Source organism: Danio rerio, chromosome 1 (assembly GCF_049306965.1).
Source record: "Danio rerio strain Tuebingen ecotype United States chromosome 1, GRCz12tu, whole genome shotgun sequence".
NCBI classification, from domain to species: domain Eukaryota; kingdom Metazoa; phylum Chordata; class Actinopteri; order Cypriniformes; family Danionidae; genus Danio; species Danio rerio.
The window spans coordinates 5,157,757-5,170,157 of NC_133176.1; the positions used below are offsets into that span (position 1 = coordinate 5,157,757).

Genomic DNA, 12,401 nt, shown 5'->3' on the forward strand with positions numbered 1-12,401 from the left:
ATGGCTGCCAGGTAAGAAGATCTCTCATATTTCTCCAGCTTCATATTACATTTTCTTTTTGATTATCATTGATGATATAGGTAGTTTACATAATTTACATAAATGTTAGAATTACAGATTTTTTTAAAGTCTGATTATATGCACTGCATGAGTAAAAATTTGCTAAATCAACATAACTTTCCTATGATAAGCAAAACGTACAGGGATAGATAGATAGATAGATAGATAGATAGATAGATAGATAGATAGATAGATAGATAGATAGATAGATAGATAGATAGATAGATAGATAGATAGATAGATAGATAGATAGATAGATTTGATTTGGTAATGTAATTGGCTCTTGAACATTTCCTGCTTGTTATTAAACTATTTCATAACTGTAACAAAAGGCAATTCAGTCATATTTTTGCATTAGAACAGCTTTTATAACATTATTTGTCAATATCTGGGCCTTTTTGAATTCACGGAAGCTTATTTTGAGCATCTATCAAATGCATCCCTCATATATATAAAACACAATTCTTAAGTTGTTTTGGGGGGACAACTTAATTGTTTTATGTTTAATCCACTTAATATATAACCACAATTTAGTTAACTTAATGATTGTGTGGACAACATGAAGGAATTGTGTAGAACCCAGAGTTTTTTTTTGTTTTTGCAGTTCATATATTTTATATATTTTGTATATATATATATATATATATATATATATATATATATATATATATATATATATATATATATATATATATATATATATACAGTTGAAGTCAGAATTATTAGCCCCCCCCTGACTTATTAGCGCCCCTGTTTATTTTTTCCCCAATTTCTGTTTAATAGAGAGAAGATTGTTTCAGCACATTTCTAATCATAATAGTTTTAAAACCCTTTTTCTAATAACTGATTTATTTTATTTTTGCCATGATGACAGTAAATAATATTTCTCAAGACACTTCTATCCAGCTTAAAGTGACATTTAAAGGCTTAACTAGGTTAATAAGGTGAACTAGGCGGGTTAGGGTAATTAGGCAAGTTATTCTATAACGATGGTTTATTCTGTAGACTATCGGGAAAAAAAATGCTTAAAGGGGCTAATAATATTGTCCCAAAAATTGTTTTTAAAAAATTCAAAACTGCTTTAATTCTAGCCGAAATAAAACAAATAGCACTTTCTCCAGAAGAAAAAATATTATCAGACATACAGTGAAAATTTCCTTCCTCTGTCAAACATCAACTGTTTAACTGTATATATACACACGCACACACTGCATACAAAACGGCGTGCAAATATTATATTATTTATTTGATATAGCTTTATAAGTGTACTTGTTGTTAAATATCTAAATATTCTAAATTTTTAAAGCTTGAAGATGCTGATGGCCTTTAAAAAACATCATCACTGTCTTGTAAAAAGAGTCCATTAGTCTACCAGATTGTATCACTTTTTCACCACAGGGTAACTACTCCAGATTTCATTCTCAAGTGGGTCGAAACCACAATTGCTGTGTTCACACATGCCCAAATAAACAGAGAAGACAGAAAACGTTCCAAGCACATCAAATGCAGGCAAAAAGCAATAGAAACAATGCAGAGCTGCAGATTTGCTCCAGTCGAAACACCCACACAAGATGCAAAAGAACCGCACTCAATCATTCAGAAAACCCATACGAATAGGTGTGCAAACAAATTAGCAATGAATAAGCAAACACGACTTTGAACATCTCCAGGCCAGACGGCAAACTCACATTGTTACAGAGGCTTAAAATGACTCCCAACCTGCAAAATTATCGCACTTTAACGTTTCCCCACGGCTCAAGGAGTTCCATTAAATACCATGATTAAACTAATCAACAGACTCATTGGTGCCTGTCAGATATCATCGCTGCCTTCTCAATTAGCCAAACCTCCTTGAACTCAATTGCAAATGTCGTCAATCGCATGCCATCTCCCTCCCAGGTCCTCTCCGCAGCAGTGACCCCCCCCCGAAAACGAGATAAGTGAAATAATCAGTGGGGAAATTAAACATGGTAGGCTCCCCTGACGGCCCCTCCCAAAGCCCATCATCCCGATTAAGAGGCATCATTTGCAATTTGCGCATGTGGAGGTACGCAACTGATGTTTTTGTCTTACTTTCATGCCACCCAATCAGTAATGCAGCCCTCGCTGTTCAAAAATATCCTTCGGTTCAGAGCGCACATTAGCTCGGTGGCCAAAAACAATATCAGCTAATGGTTCGAGGAACAGGCATGCATTTAAATGGAGATCATTTAGGCGAACGGTACCATATTGGAATGCATCCTAAGCATGGCATCAAAACAACTGTGAATTTCCAACAACCTTAAAAGTACGACACTCCTGGAGTCTGACCTTCTGATGCAGGTATCCTTCGGATGCAAATGAAGTAGTCCTGCTGGAGAACCCAGGAGACTGATCCGGAAGACTCCAATTATGCTTTCTGAAGACGTTGATGCATAACGTTTTATTCATGTCTGCTTATCTACATTTCCTTGATTGAAAATAACAGAAAAACAAGCAACACTTTGTTGAAAATACATGGTTAAGCATTGAAGAAAAAAAAAAAAAACAGTCACATGACAATCAGCCCTTGCGCGTTATTAATTACATTAACATCCCTCAGCAGCACACTCAGTGTGTAAGAGTACGTCAAGGTCGGTCCTCTCATAATAGCGCCTTTGTGGCTTTACAGCGCCACAATTCACCCTCTTCAGCTTATAAAGACAAGTTGTCAGGTTACCCAAATTATTCAAGCCCCTCATCCTCGGATGCAGCCTTCATTTTGCTTCACAGCTATAAAAAGATCCACATCGTGCTCAAAGTGGAATAGGACCCTTGAGCCTAGTGAGGCACTGGGTACAAAGCAGACCTCTTTATCATTGAGCAGAGGGCCAGGTCAGCTTCCCTCCCAGCTTCCTCTCAACACTCGACACAGCAATTTAAAATCCACTGGCTGAACCAATATTTTAGTCCGTCATGGTATAGAGGGCAAACGGCGAACTTCTTATGAAGCACCTTTAAAGATCAAGGTATAATCCATTGATCCGAGGGCTTCCAAACGACTTGGGGAAAAAAAAGGAGTGTGTGATTGTTCGATGCAAACCCTTGTTTTCAAGATATCCACTTGCATATACTGTTTATATTTGTGTAATATCACCTGTTTGTGGTAATAGATCATCTCCATTATTAGCATATGGCAGAATAGCTACAATTGATTACTTGTTCCATCTTACACCGTTAGAATAGTTGACCCTATTTAGTAGCTTATTGTGTTGAAGAATAATGGCCTGTTTCCACTGAGTGGTACTGCATTTCCACTGAGTGGTACGGTACGGTATAGTTCGGTTTGCTTTCATGGCCGTTTCCACTGTCAAAAGGTACCAAAGAGCTAACTGTACCATACCAACCTTTCAAAAGGGTAATTAGCATAACAAAAGGGTACCAAAAGGTGGAGCCCGATGCACAGTTGAACCCTATTGGTTTACAGAGATACGTCAGTAGCTCGTGCACAAGCCAGGAGAATGAAAACAAACGAAACGGCATTTTTAAATACACAGCCGAGACATTACACCTGAATAATACATAAAAATAATAACAAGCCATGCTCGACTCGAGCTCGAACAAATCTTGTCGTCATCTTGAAGAACAGCCACAAAGCCAAGAAGAAAACAGAGTCTACCCTCATTGTTTACAAGGCTGTCTAAAGCTCGCCTCCGCGTCTATATTTGAAATAACAAACTTCTTGAGCTGATGATAATATTGTTCGCGTGATTATTGAAGTGCTTCTGACATCCGATCCTTTTAGAAATGGACAAATGCAAGAGTGAAGCCCACGGGCGTAGATTTGGTCTTGACATTGGCGGGGACGTAAATCCCTAGAGGGCATGTATTGAACAGCACAAATTCTGTAGGTTTTAAACACTTAATAATACAAATAACAATTAATGAAACACATCTTATGATGCAAAAGTCTATTTACATGACTTTACTGCAATCTGGCTTTAATGAGGTCAGAAAGTAGACATTTTGAGAGGCATGTGATGCACTTTAACAGTTTCATCCCGATTATCAATTACACATGTCTATGGAATTAACCCTTTGAGCACATCTAGGCTACTAAAGGTTGGTAGAGCATTATTTTATTTTGAAGGCGATTCAATTATTGGTGAGGATATTTCAGTAATTGGTGGATATTGGTGGGGACACATCCCGTCCGTCCATGCCAAGTCTACGCCCTGAAGGCGAAGAAAAAAAAGGAGAAGCCGGAAAAAAAAAACTAAATGATTCTATCAGCAGCCTAAAGCATGAACATGTTTAACTATTATCATCACCATTTTGGACTATTTTGAACTCGGAATGACGTGATAACTTTCTAGCAGAGGTTACATGTGCTAGTGAGGAGTAAAGAGAGGTTTGCACTGACTCTGAGCTTAATGTTGTGTTGTTTTTGAACCCAAATAAGGACTAATTGTATGCTGTGTGTAGTTTTTCTGTAATTGGTGACATATCAAAGACTGTAAGGGGCTGTATGTGTTCATATATGCTGCATTTACTTATTTATTTTATATAATCGCAGACGTTACAGTAGGTTACTTCTCTTTGATCTGCCCTTTATAATCAAGCCATGTTCATAGAAAGGTTAGTAATGAATATTTACACACATTTATGTGTATAAAGCATCTGTTTTGAAAGAAGTGCTTCTCATATAATATGTGAACGACCCGTATAGCTTTCCTCAAGTGAGAATGATGTCGACTGAAACTATCTGTCCTACATCACACCCACAAAAAGGGTACCAATGGTGCCCTTTTGGCAGTGGAAACGCAAGCCTGATATAAGTGACATAAGTGTACCGTACCACTCAGTGGAAATGGGCCATAAGGGGTTTGTGAGCTGAACCAATACAGACAAACTACCTGAGTATGGATTTAGCTATTGAATTAACTTTGCAATCGTTGGTTACCTGTGGTCAAGCTGGTTTTAATTCCCGACAAAGATCTATAAGAACCGGACATCATATTTATTGATGACATAAACATATTTTGGTCAATATAGTGCAATAAGTGCAAAGCAATCAAAACAATGAAAACGATAAGGGAAAGAGAATTGCGAATGCTTGTATAAAAATAGGTGTTACATTAAAATATCAGTATTACACAACATAATTATTACTTCAATTATTATTTATGAATTTCGATATAACATATTAAAAATACATATTAAGAATGAATGCACATATTCATTTTTAATATATAATCTTTCTCCTAATGTTAGCTGGGAAGACCCCGTGGCCTTCCATCTTCCAAAAAAGTGCAGACAGCATACAAAGACACTTTTCCTTTGAAATCGGTAAATGATGCAGAGTCTCTCTTCGACGTTGGGGTGTGCCACTGCTGGAAAAAAAAAGGAGCCACTTGTACAATGCAAGCTACAGTAAGTGATCGGAAACTACAAACGAAATGCTCGTACAGAGAATCATGGGACATGACACACGTAATATCGATGAGCATTGAAAAAATGTTGAAAATACATGGCAAAGAGTATACCAATAAATACAGTACTTACTTACAGACTAAAGCAGAGGAACTGTCCTGCTCGATTGGATGCGCTGCTGTATAGTGTTTCTGTCAGAAAGTAGTTTCTTTTTCTTTTGAACATGAACCCCCTCCCCTGACCCCCTTAAAACCGCCATATCCGTATGATTATATTCCTGAAAATGTATTTGGATGAGATTAACCTGTACACTTAGATTTATGCGTATTCAATCATCGACTTAAAAAAATAGATTTTGCATTGCCAGTTTTATATCACAACTCGTGCTTTCATCCAAGTTCAGCGAGCTCTATTTATTTCTTAGTTATTTCTGTAATGCCATGTGGTTCTGAAAATAAAGTAACATAGTTCGGCACACCCCACTGAAGGTTTTGGACAATTTCCTTTTTTTTTTTTTTGTTTTCTTTTGAGTTGGTGTGTATTGTGCCAAGGCACCCTCCAGTTTGAGTCAGCATAAGGGGGGGAATGCTCCTACTGCATTGATAGATAGACCAATGTTTAAAACTGGCTCTGTGTTGTCTGTTTCTCAAGAACTTCGAGGTAGTCCGGCTCTATTTGAAGTTTTGCCTTTAATTCCAAATAGTCATTTCTATTGGGCTCCACAAAGACAGTACTTGGCATCGTACCATAAAGCATAGTCTCTCGTAATCCTTCGGGATGTGAGAACTGGCGCCTGACGTCGAAGTTTGGTTGGTATGTGTATGGGACGGGGCCAGAGTACTTATATTCAAATCTGCCACCAGCAGTCGCTGGAGACTTATCCGGCTCCAAGACCCCTCTGAAGAAGTGTTCCGTGTCCTGAACAGGAGAAGGTTGCTCACGAGGTTCGATGACGTTCACTGTGTACTTTTGGTTCCTCAAGGAGACCTCCTGGTCCTCATCTACATTGCTACTGTAGGTGACCTTGAGCTCGTGCATATTCGAGTAATCATCTACAGCGTTCCCTTCGCGGGACCTGTAGATTGGGTTTTTGCACATGTGGCCTAATGTATGGGGAATGTACTCATAGACGAGCCCCGCTGCGGGCTTGACTTTGGGGATGGAACGATTGCTATAGAGATTGTACTGCAGGTTGAAAGAGCTCACGTCTGAGTTGTTTGTGCTGGTACGGTCACTCTGAGACTTCTTGCGCCTCTTCATTACCACCACAAACAAGCCGGCTGCCACAAACACGGACATTATGAAAACCAGAAGGAGGCTCAGAATGAGAACAGACAAAGGAACATTGCTGGAAGTGGTGTTAAACCTTTGGGGCGTCTCTGTGGTAGTGATCCTGTCTGCCGAAGGCTCCTCGGAAGGAACTACGGTGGACACGATGACATCAGAGTAGTCTGGACATAATTGCTCAGAGGGGATGACCCGCATATCCTGTCCCGCAAGCCGCTTAGGTGTCACGCATTTAACATCATTGACCACCGTTCCAGAATTCAGCTGCTCCAACCAGATCTTCATGCCAACCACGTCACAGGTGCAATCCCAAGGGTTCTCGAACAGGTCAATCTGAACCAGAGCTTTCAGCTGGTCCAGAACTCCACTCACAGGCAGGTTTTGAAAGTGGTTGCTGCGGAGATTGAGGCGGGACAGAGACAGACTGGAGAAAATCCCTCCGGGTAACGTTTTTAAAAGATTGTTATTGAGGAACAGTAGCTGGAGATTGGGCACATAGCGAAAAGTGCCGCCTACAATCTCCCGAATCTTATTATATTCTAAATACAAGTACTGCAGACTCTTTAGCCCAAAGAACATATCTGAGGTGAGCCTGTCAATCAAATTGCCATTCAAGTACAGCCTACGTAGGTTAATTAAATCCCCAAAGGCTCTGTCGTGTATGACTGCTATCCGATTGTTTCCCAGGTGCAATAAATCCAATCCCTCGGCCTCCACAAAATCAGATCTGCGTACCACAGGGATGTAGTTTCCAGTGAGGTACATCTTTTTAGGATTGTATGGCTTGGGCTTTAGATCTGATATGTTTTCGATCTTCCTTTCCTGGCAGTTCACATTTAGCCCCAGATCGGAGATTTGCAGATTGCATGTACAGGTGGTGGGGCAGTCCAAAGGCACGGGGGATTTGGTCTGAAAACCAATGATGGGTCCGTAGTTGTAGGGGTTGGCTGGGATTCGAGATGTGGGCTTGGACTTGGTTTTGCTAGACTGGCGGGGACCCTTGGTGGGCCTCGATGAGGATCTCAGCACGGCTGAAGACGTGGCTGACGCCGTAACAGCTGCCGGTGTGGTCTGGAAGTAGCCGCTGGTGCTGAGCGGGGGAGGTGGACGCATCTCATACTCTGAAATGGCCCTTCTGGGACACAGTTCCTGCTTTGAGATCTCGTCCAGATCCCTGCCATGGAGTCTGAATGGAGTCTCACAAACCACCTCCCCCACTAGAGCAGTGTAGGCGATGCTCTCCAGCCAAGCCTTCAGCGCGATCAGCTCGCAAGAACAGTTCCACGGATTTTCCTCCAGCTGTAATTCCACCACTTTGTCCATATGCTCCAAAAGGCCGATGTAAGGGAAACTTTTTAAGCGATTGCCTCTTAGATCCAGGTGCGTTAAGGGCACATTCCGGAAAATGTTTGTGGGCAGAGCGGACAACAAGTTGTCATTGAGAATCAGCACAGTCAGTTGATGAAGCCTGTTCAGAGCATTAGGTTCAATAGTGCTAATAAAATTATAGTCAATCTGCAGGTACTCTAGGCTTTCCAGTCCGACGAAAGTGTCGTCCCTCAGAATGTCTATTTTGTTATTGTTCAAATGTAATCTCTTTAATCCCTGGAGGCCATTGAAAGACCCGGTCTCCACCTCCGAAATGTCATTATTACCTAAATGCAAAATAGTAACTCCAGTGTAGTTGATGAAGTCGTTGACAGACAATTTTTTCAGCAAATTGCCTGTCAGCAAAAGATGGTACATAGAAAAATGCACCGGGCTTATTTCCGACAGTCGCACAATGCCCCTGTTCTCACAACTGACAGTCAGAATGCCCTCCTTCTCCTCGCAAGTGCACAGATTCCTACAGATCTCCCCATAATTGTCATACAGCTCAACCAGACTCAGAGATGTGGCAACCAGCAATATTATTTTCAGAATCCAGATATGCATTTTCTTGTGCAGGAATGGCCCAGCTCACGGTAGTGCAGTTGTAGTTTCGGGTGTCATCTAGAAAAGGAAAAAATGCGATGAATGTCTGTTATATGAACACGCAATCTCCACATTTCCAAGTACATTACATTGAGGAAATGCTATATATATATATATATATATATATATATATATATATATATATATATATATATATATATATATATATATATATATATATATTTTTTTTTTTTTTTAATATATATATTTTTTTTTTTTACAGAATACTTCCCATCTATGTAAATCAAACTGTTCCTACTTAATGCAAAAACAGGTGCTGACATGAATAACCAATGCACACGGTTATTTAATCAAAACTTTCCAATGCAAAAGGTCTTAAATACAGATAATATACTTGTTTGCATGTTTAATCATGTAAGATCAGCCTCATTCTATACTCTATTAATGACATCAAATGCATGGATTTATTTAATATAATACATCATGTATATCATGTAATGCTGGTGATATTTCAAATACAACCACATATCTTTTTAACACGACATTCGGGTACATTTAAGAAGACAGAGAGAGGATAACGAGGAAAAACGAGAAGAAAAAAACACAGCGCACATTCTTTCTCCTTTGAAATTTAAAGTAACACTGGCATAAATACTCTCAATGCGCAATTTGGGAATGCATTTCCAACGTATTTTCCGGCGGCAACTCAACTCTAAGAGGAAAACATGTAAAGCCAGTTGCTGGTGTACTGAACAAATCGACATCTCCATGGTTTCCAACTTGAGCATCTGCCGTTGAACGAGACAGATGAGCAAATCTACATGTCATTGTGATTGAAAAAAAATATATATATCATGCCAGTAATTTTTCCCTCGAACCAGAGATCCTTGCCATACCTCTATGCAAATGACATTTCCCGTACTCACCCCACATATCCGACGTCTTCAGTTTTAACTTTAAAGGAGTATCGAAGTTAAACCCACGGAGTGCACGACACATCAACGTTTCACAAAGGTGCCTATGTTGAATTTCTCCATTTGACGGTAAATGTGACAGTCATAGCTCATCCCTCGGGCGAGAAAGACGCGAGTTGATTAAAAGCAAAACGCGACGTCATCGATTATACCCCGATTCCATCTTGATCGGGAGCAAACAATATTACATTAAAGCATTTTGTTGTGTAGAAGCATTTGTATCCATGCTAATCAACCTCTCTCTCTCTCACATACACACACACACACACACACATACACTCTCTCTTTCTCTCCCCACTCTCCCACATAAACACACACTTGGACGCACAAAGACGCACACAAACACATATTCACAGATCCAGCACAAATCAAACGCGCTATAGCACGATATAAAAGTCTACATCAGCCCTGATAATTACACAGATTTAATAAACGAACTAATTCAACACAAAAACAGCCCATTCATCGCGCACCCAAGCCGGTCTTTCCAAAGAAACGCGCAATGCCTTATAATCGAGGATGTAAAATCTAACGCCCGAAGGCTGTGAAGCACATACGAAGTTGTGTAGCGCGGACATAACTGAATATTTCACGAGGCAAACACATATATGTGTTAGGCTGTGTTCTGTGCCAACTGCGTTTCAGCACCACGGACAGCTCCAGCCGCAGCAGGATGTATACGGGGCTTCGAATGAGATTCGCTTTGCTTGGGAAGACAATCCGTGTTCCTTACCCGCTTAAATGTGGTAAAGTCGAATACATCATGAGCACAGCCAATCCATAACCTTGAAGACACCGGTCCCTCTTTTACCAGACTGTATGATAATCCGTGAAGTGGTTCGTGATCAGCCCGGGTATCACAAACTCTCCCTGGAAACGTGACGATCAGCAGGCTGAGACGAGGAAAAACGCAAGTTTAGGAATTTCTCTTGATGCGCACTGCCATTCCCCGGCAAAATCCAGCCGCTGCAATGTCCATTTTAAACGGAATGTATCCACAAGCTAGCCAGTCTATCCTTTTTTCTCAAAAACGGACGCGCAAAGTACGCATCCCCGAGACGCCTGTGAGTGGTACGGCTGCTATCGCGTTGAATCTCGCCGGATGCGCATGTGATTTCTTCGCTGATGTCTTCTTCCTCCAATGCAGCGTTGTCTGTGTTCATATTTTTGTTGTTTTAATTTCGTTTCGGCGAGAGGTTCCCGTAAATCCGTCTTTGGAGATGCGTTGCCATCTTAACTAGTGTTTCAACTAGTGGAACTTGGATTTCCATTGGCTCACTGTTGCTGTACTGTCGTCAGATCGATTGTAACATTTGGGGCAGGGTGGAATATTTATGAGAGGACTTAAAATAAGAGCTTCCTGCACAATACGCTGCCCTCTCCCCTGTCTTAATTTACGCGACGGAATAATTGGAGGGTGATGGCGATGGTAAGACAATCGGAGAGAGAAGAGGGAGAAAAAAAAGGCACAGTGTGTGTGCGTGTGTGAGATAGAGAGGAGAGAGAGAGAGAGTGCGATCGAGAGAGAGAGAGAGAGGCCCATAGAGGGCAGTGTTATTCGGTAAAAGAAGCTTCTGCCATCTGTATGCGGTACACGGCACGTTTAACTTGTTATATCCTATAGTCGAGTTCCATTTTGCATAATGAGCACAGAGTACGTGCCAATCAAAATCGCAGCTAATTTACTTTGGACAAAAGGAAGGTCTGCTAATGCGAGGGCTGGCAGTGCTAACTTTCATGTTGTGTGTTGTGAAAGAAAGAGCTCCTCCAGCAATGCTCAATCAAGCACATCACCCTCAAGGCACAGATCAGCGATGCTTCTGAGGTTGCATGGAGCGAGATTCGACTTCTAATCCCCGATCTTTCAGTGGGAGACAGATAAGCTAAATGACAGGCAAGCTTCAACCTTGGGTTACTGATTTGTCACCTGCAGGATGATGTATAGTGTACAGTCTCAGATAAACACAGAGGAGGAAAGACTACACAATGTGACCCCTAAAAGTGCATCGCAGCTAAAGTCACATTTAAAGGTGTATAAAGGTCACTGCATTCATTATAAATAAATATGAGCATTGCATTTATAGTCAAGCGTTTTTAGAAACATTTTAGAAGCGGTTATAAAATGGCAAAACAATAGCTATAACAATAAAATAAACAATCTTCTTCTTCTTCTTCTTCTTAATCTTATTATTATTATTATTATTATTATTATTATTATTATTAATATTAACTAACATTTATTTTGTCTTTTCTCTTCATAGGCTGTATATGTTAGCAAAAATGTAAAAACAAATCAAACAAAATAATGCAAAGCAACACCTTTTAAGAGGTTTTAAAATGGAAGAAAACAAGTCATAATAAGACAAAGGTAAAATTATTAAGCATTTGTTTAAAAATAATTAATAACCATTTTGATAACAATAACAACAACAACAATAATAATAATATTAATAATAATAATGATAATAATAATTATTATTATTATTTATTATTGTTGTTATTATTATTTTTATTTACCAACATTTATTTTGTCTATTCTCTTCAAAAATTAGAAATGTTAACACAAAAGTGTAAAAAAAAAAAAGTGAGCAAAACCTAAGAGGTTTTAAAATGGTAAAACAATATAATAAGACAAACAAAGGTAAAATTGAGCAGTCATTTAAAAAGTAATCATTAACAGCAATGATAATATTAATAATAACAATAATAATATAAATAATTTTAATTAAATAATAATAATAATAATAATTATTA

At 39.4% G+C, this 12,401-nt stretch overlaps 1 protein-coding gene and 1 long non-coding RNA gene across 6 annotated transcripts in view; one reads left to right on the forward strand and one right to left on the reverse strand.

Annotated features, from left to right (window-relative positions):
• The window catches only part of LOC137495392 (uncharacterized), a 211,069-nt gene that overhangs the window by 124,270 nt on the left and 74,398 nt on the right, over positions 1-12,401 (forward strand). The window lies entirely within an intron of this gene.
• slitrk5 (SLIT and NTRK like family member 5) lies at positions 5,019-11,100 on the reverse strand. Of its 2 annotated transcripts, none has more exons than XM_073949325.1 (2): positions 10,381-11,100; positions 5,019-8,730 (listed from the first exon to the last, which is right to left on the reverse strand). In XM_073949325.1, exon 2 carries the CDS (start codon positions 8,671-8,673, stop codon positions 6,070-6,072), a length of 2,604 nt encoding a protein of 867 aa, XP_073805426.1. In that variant the 5' UTR covers positions 8,674-8,730; positions 10,381-11,100; the 3' UTR covers positions 5,019-6,069. The 2 variants fall into 2 exon arrangements, with proteins under 2 accessions (XP_073805426.1, XP_073805427.1); XM_073949326.1 differs by having other exon boundaries at positions 9,600-10,988.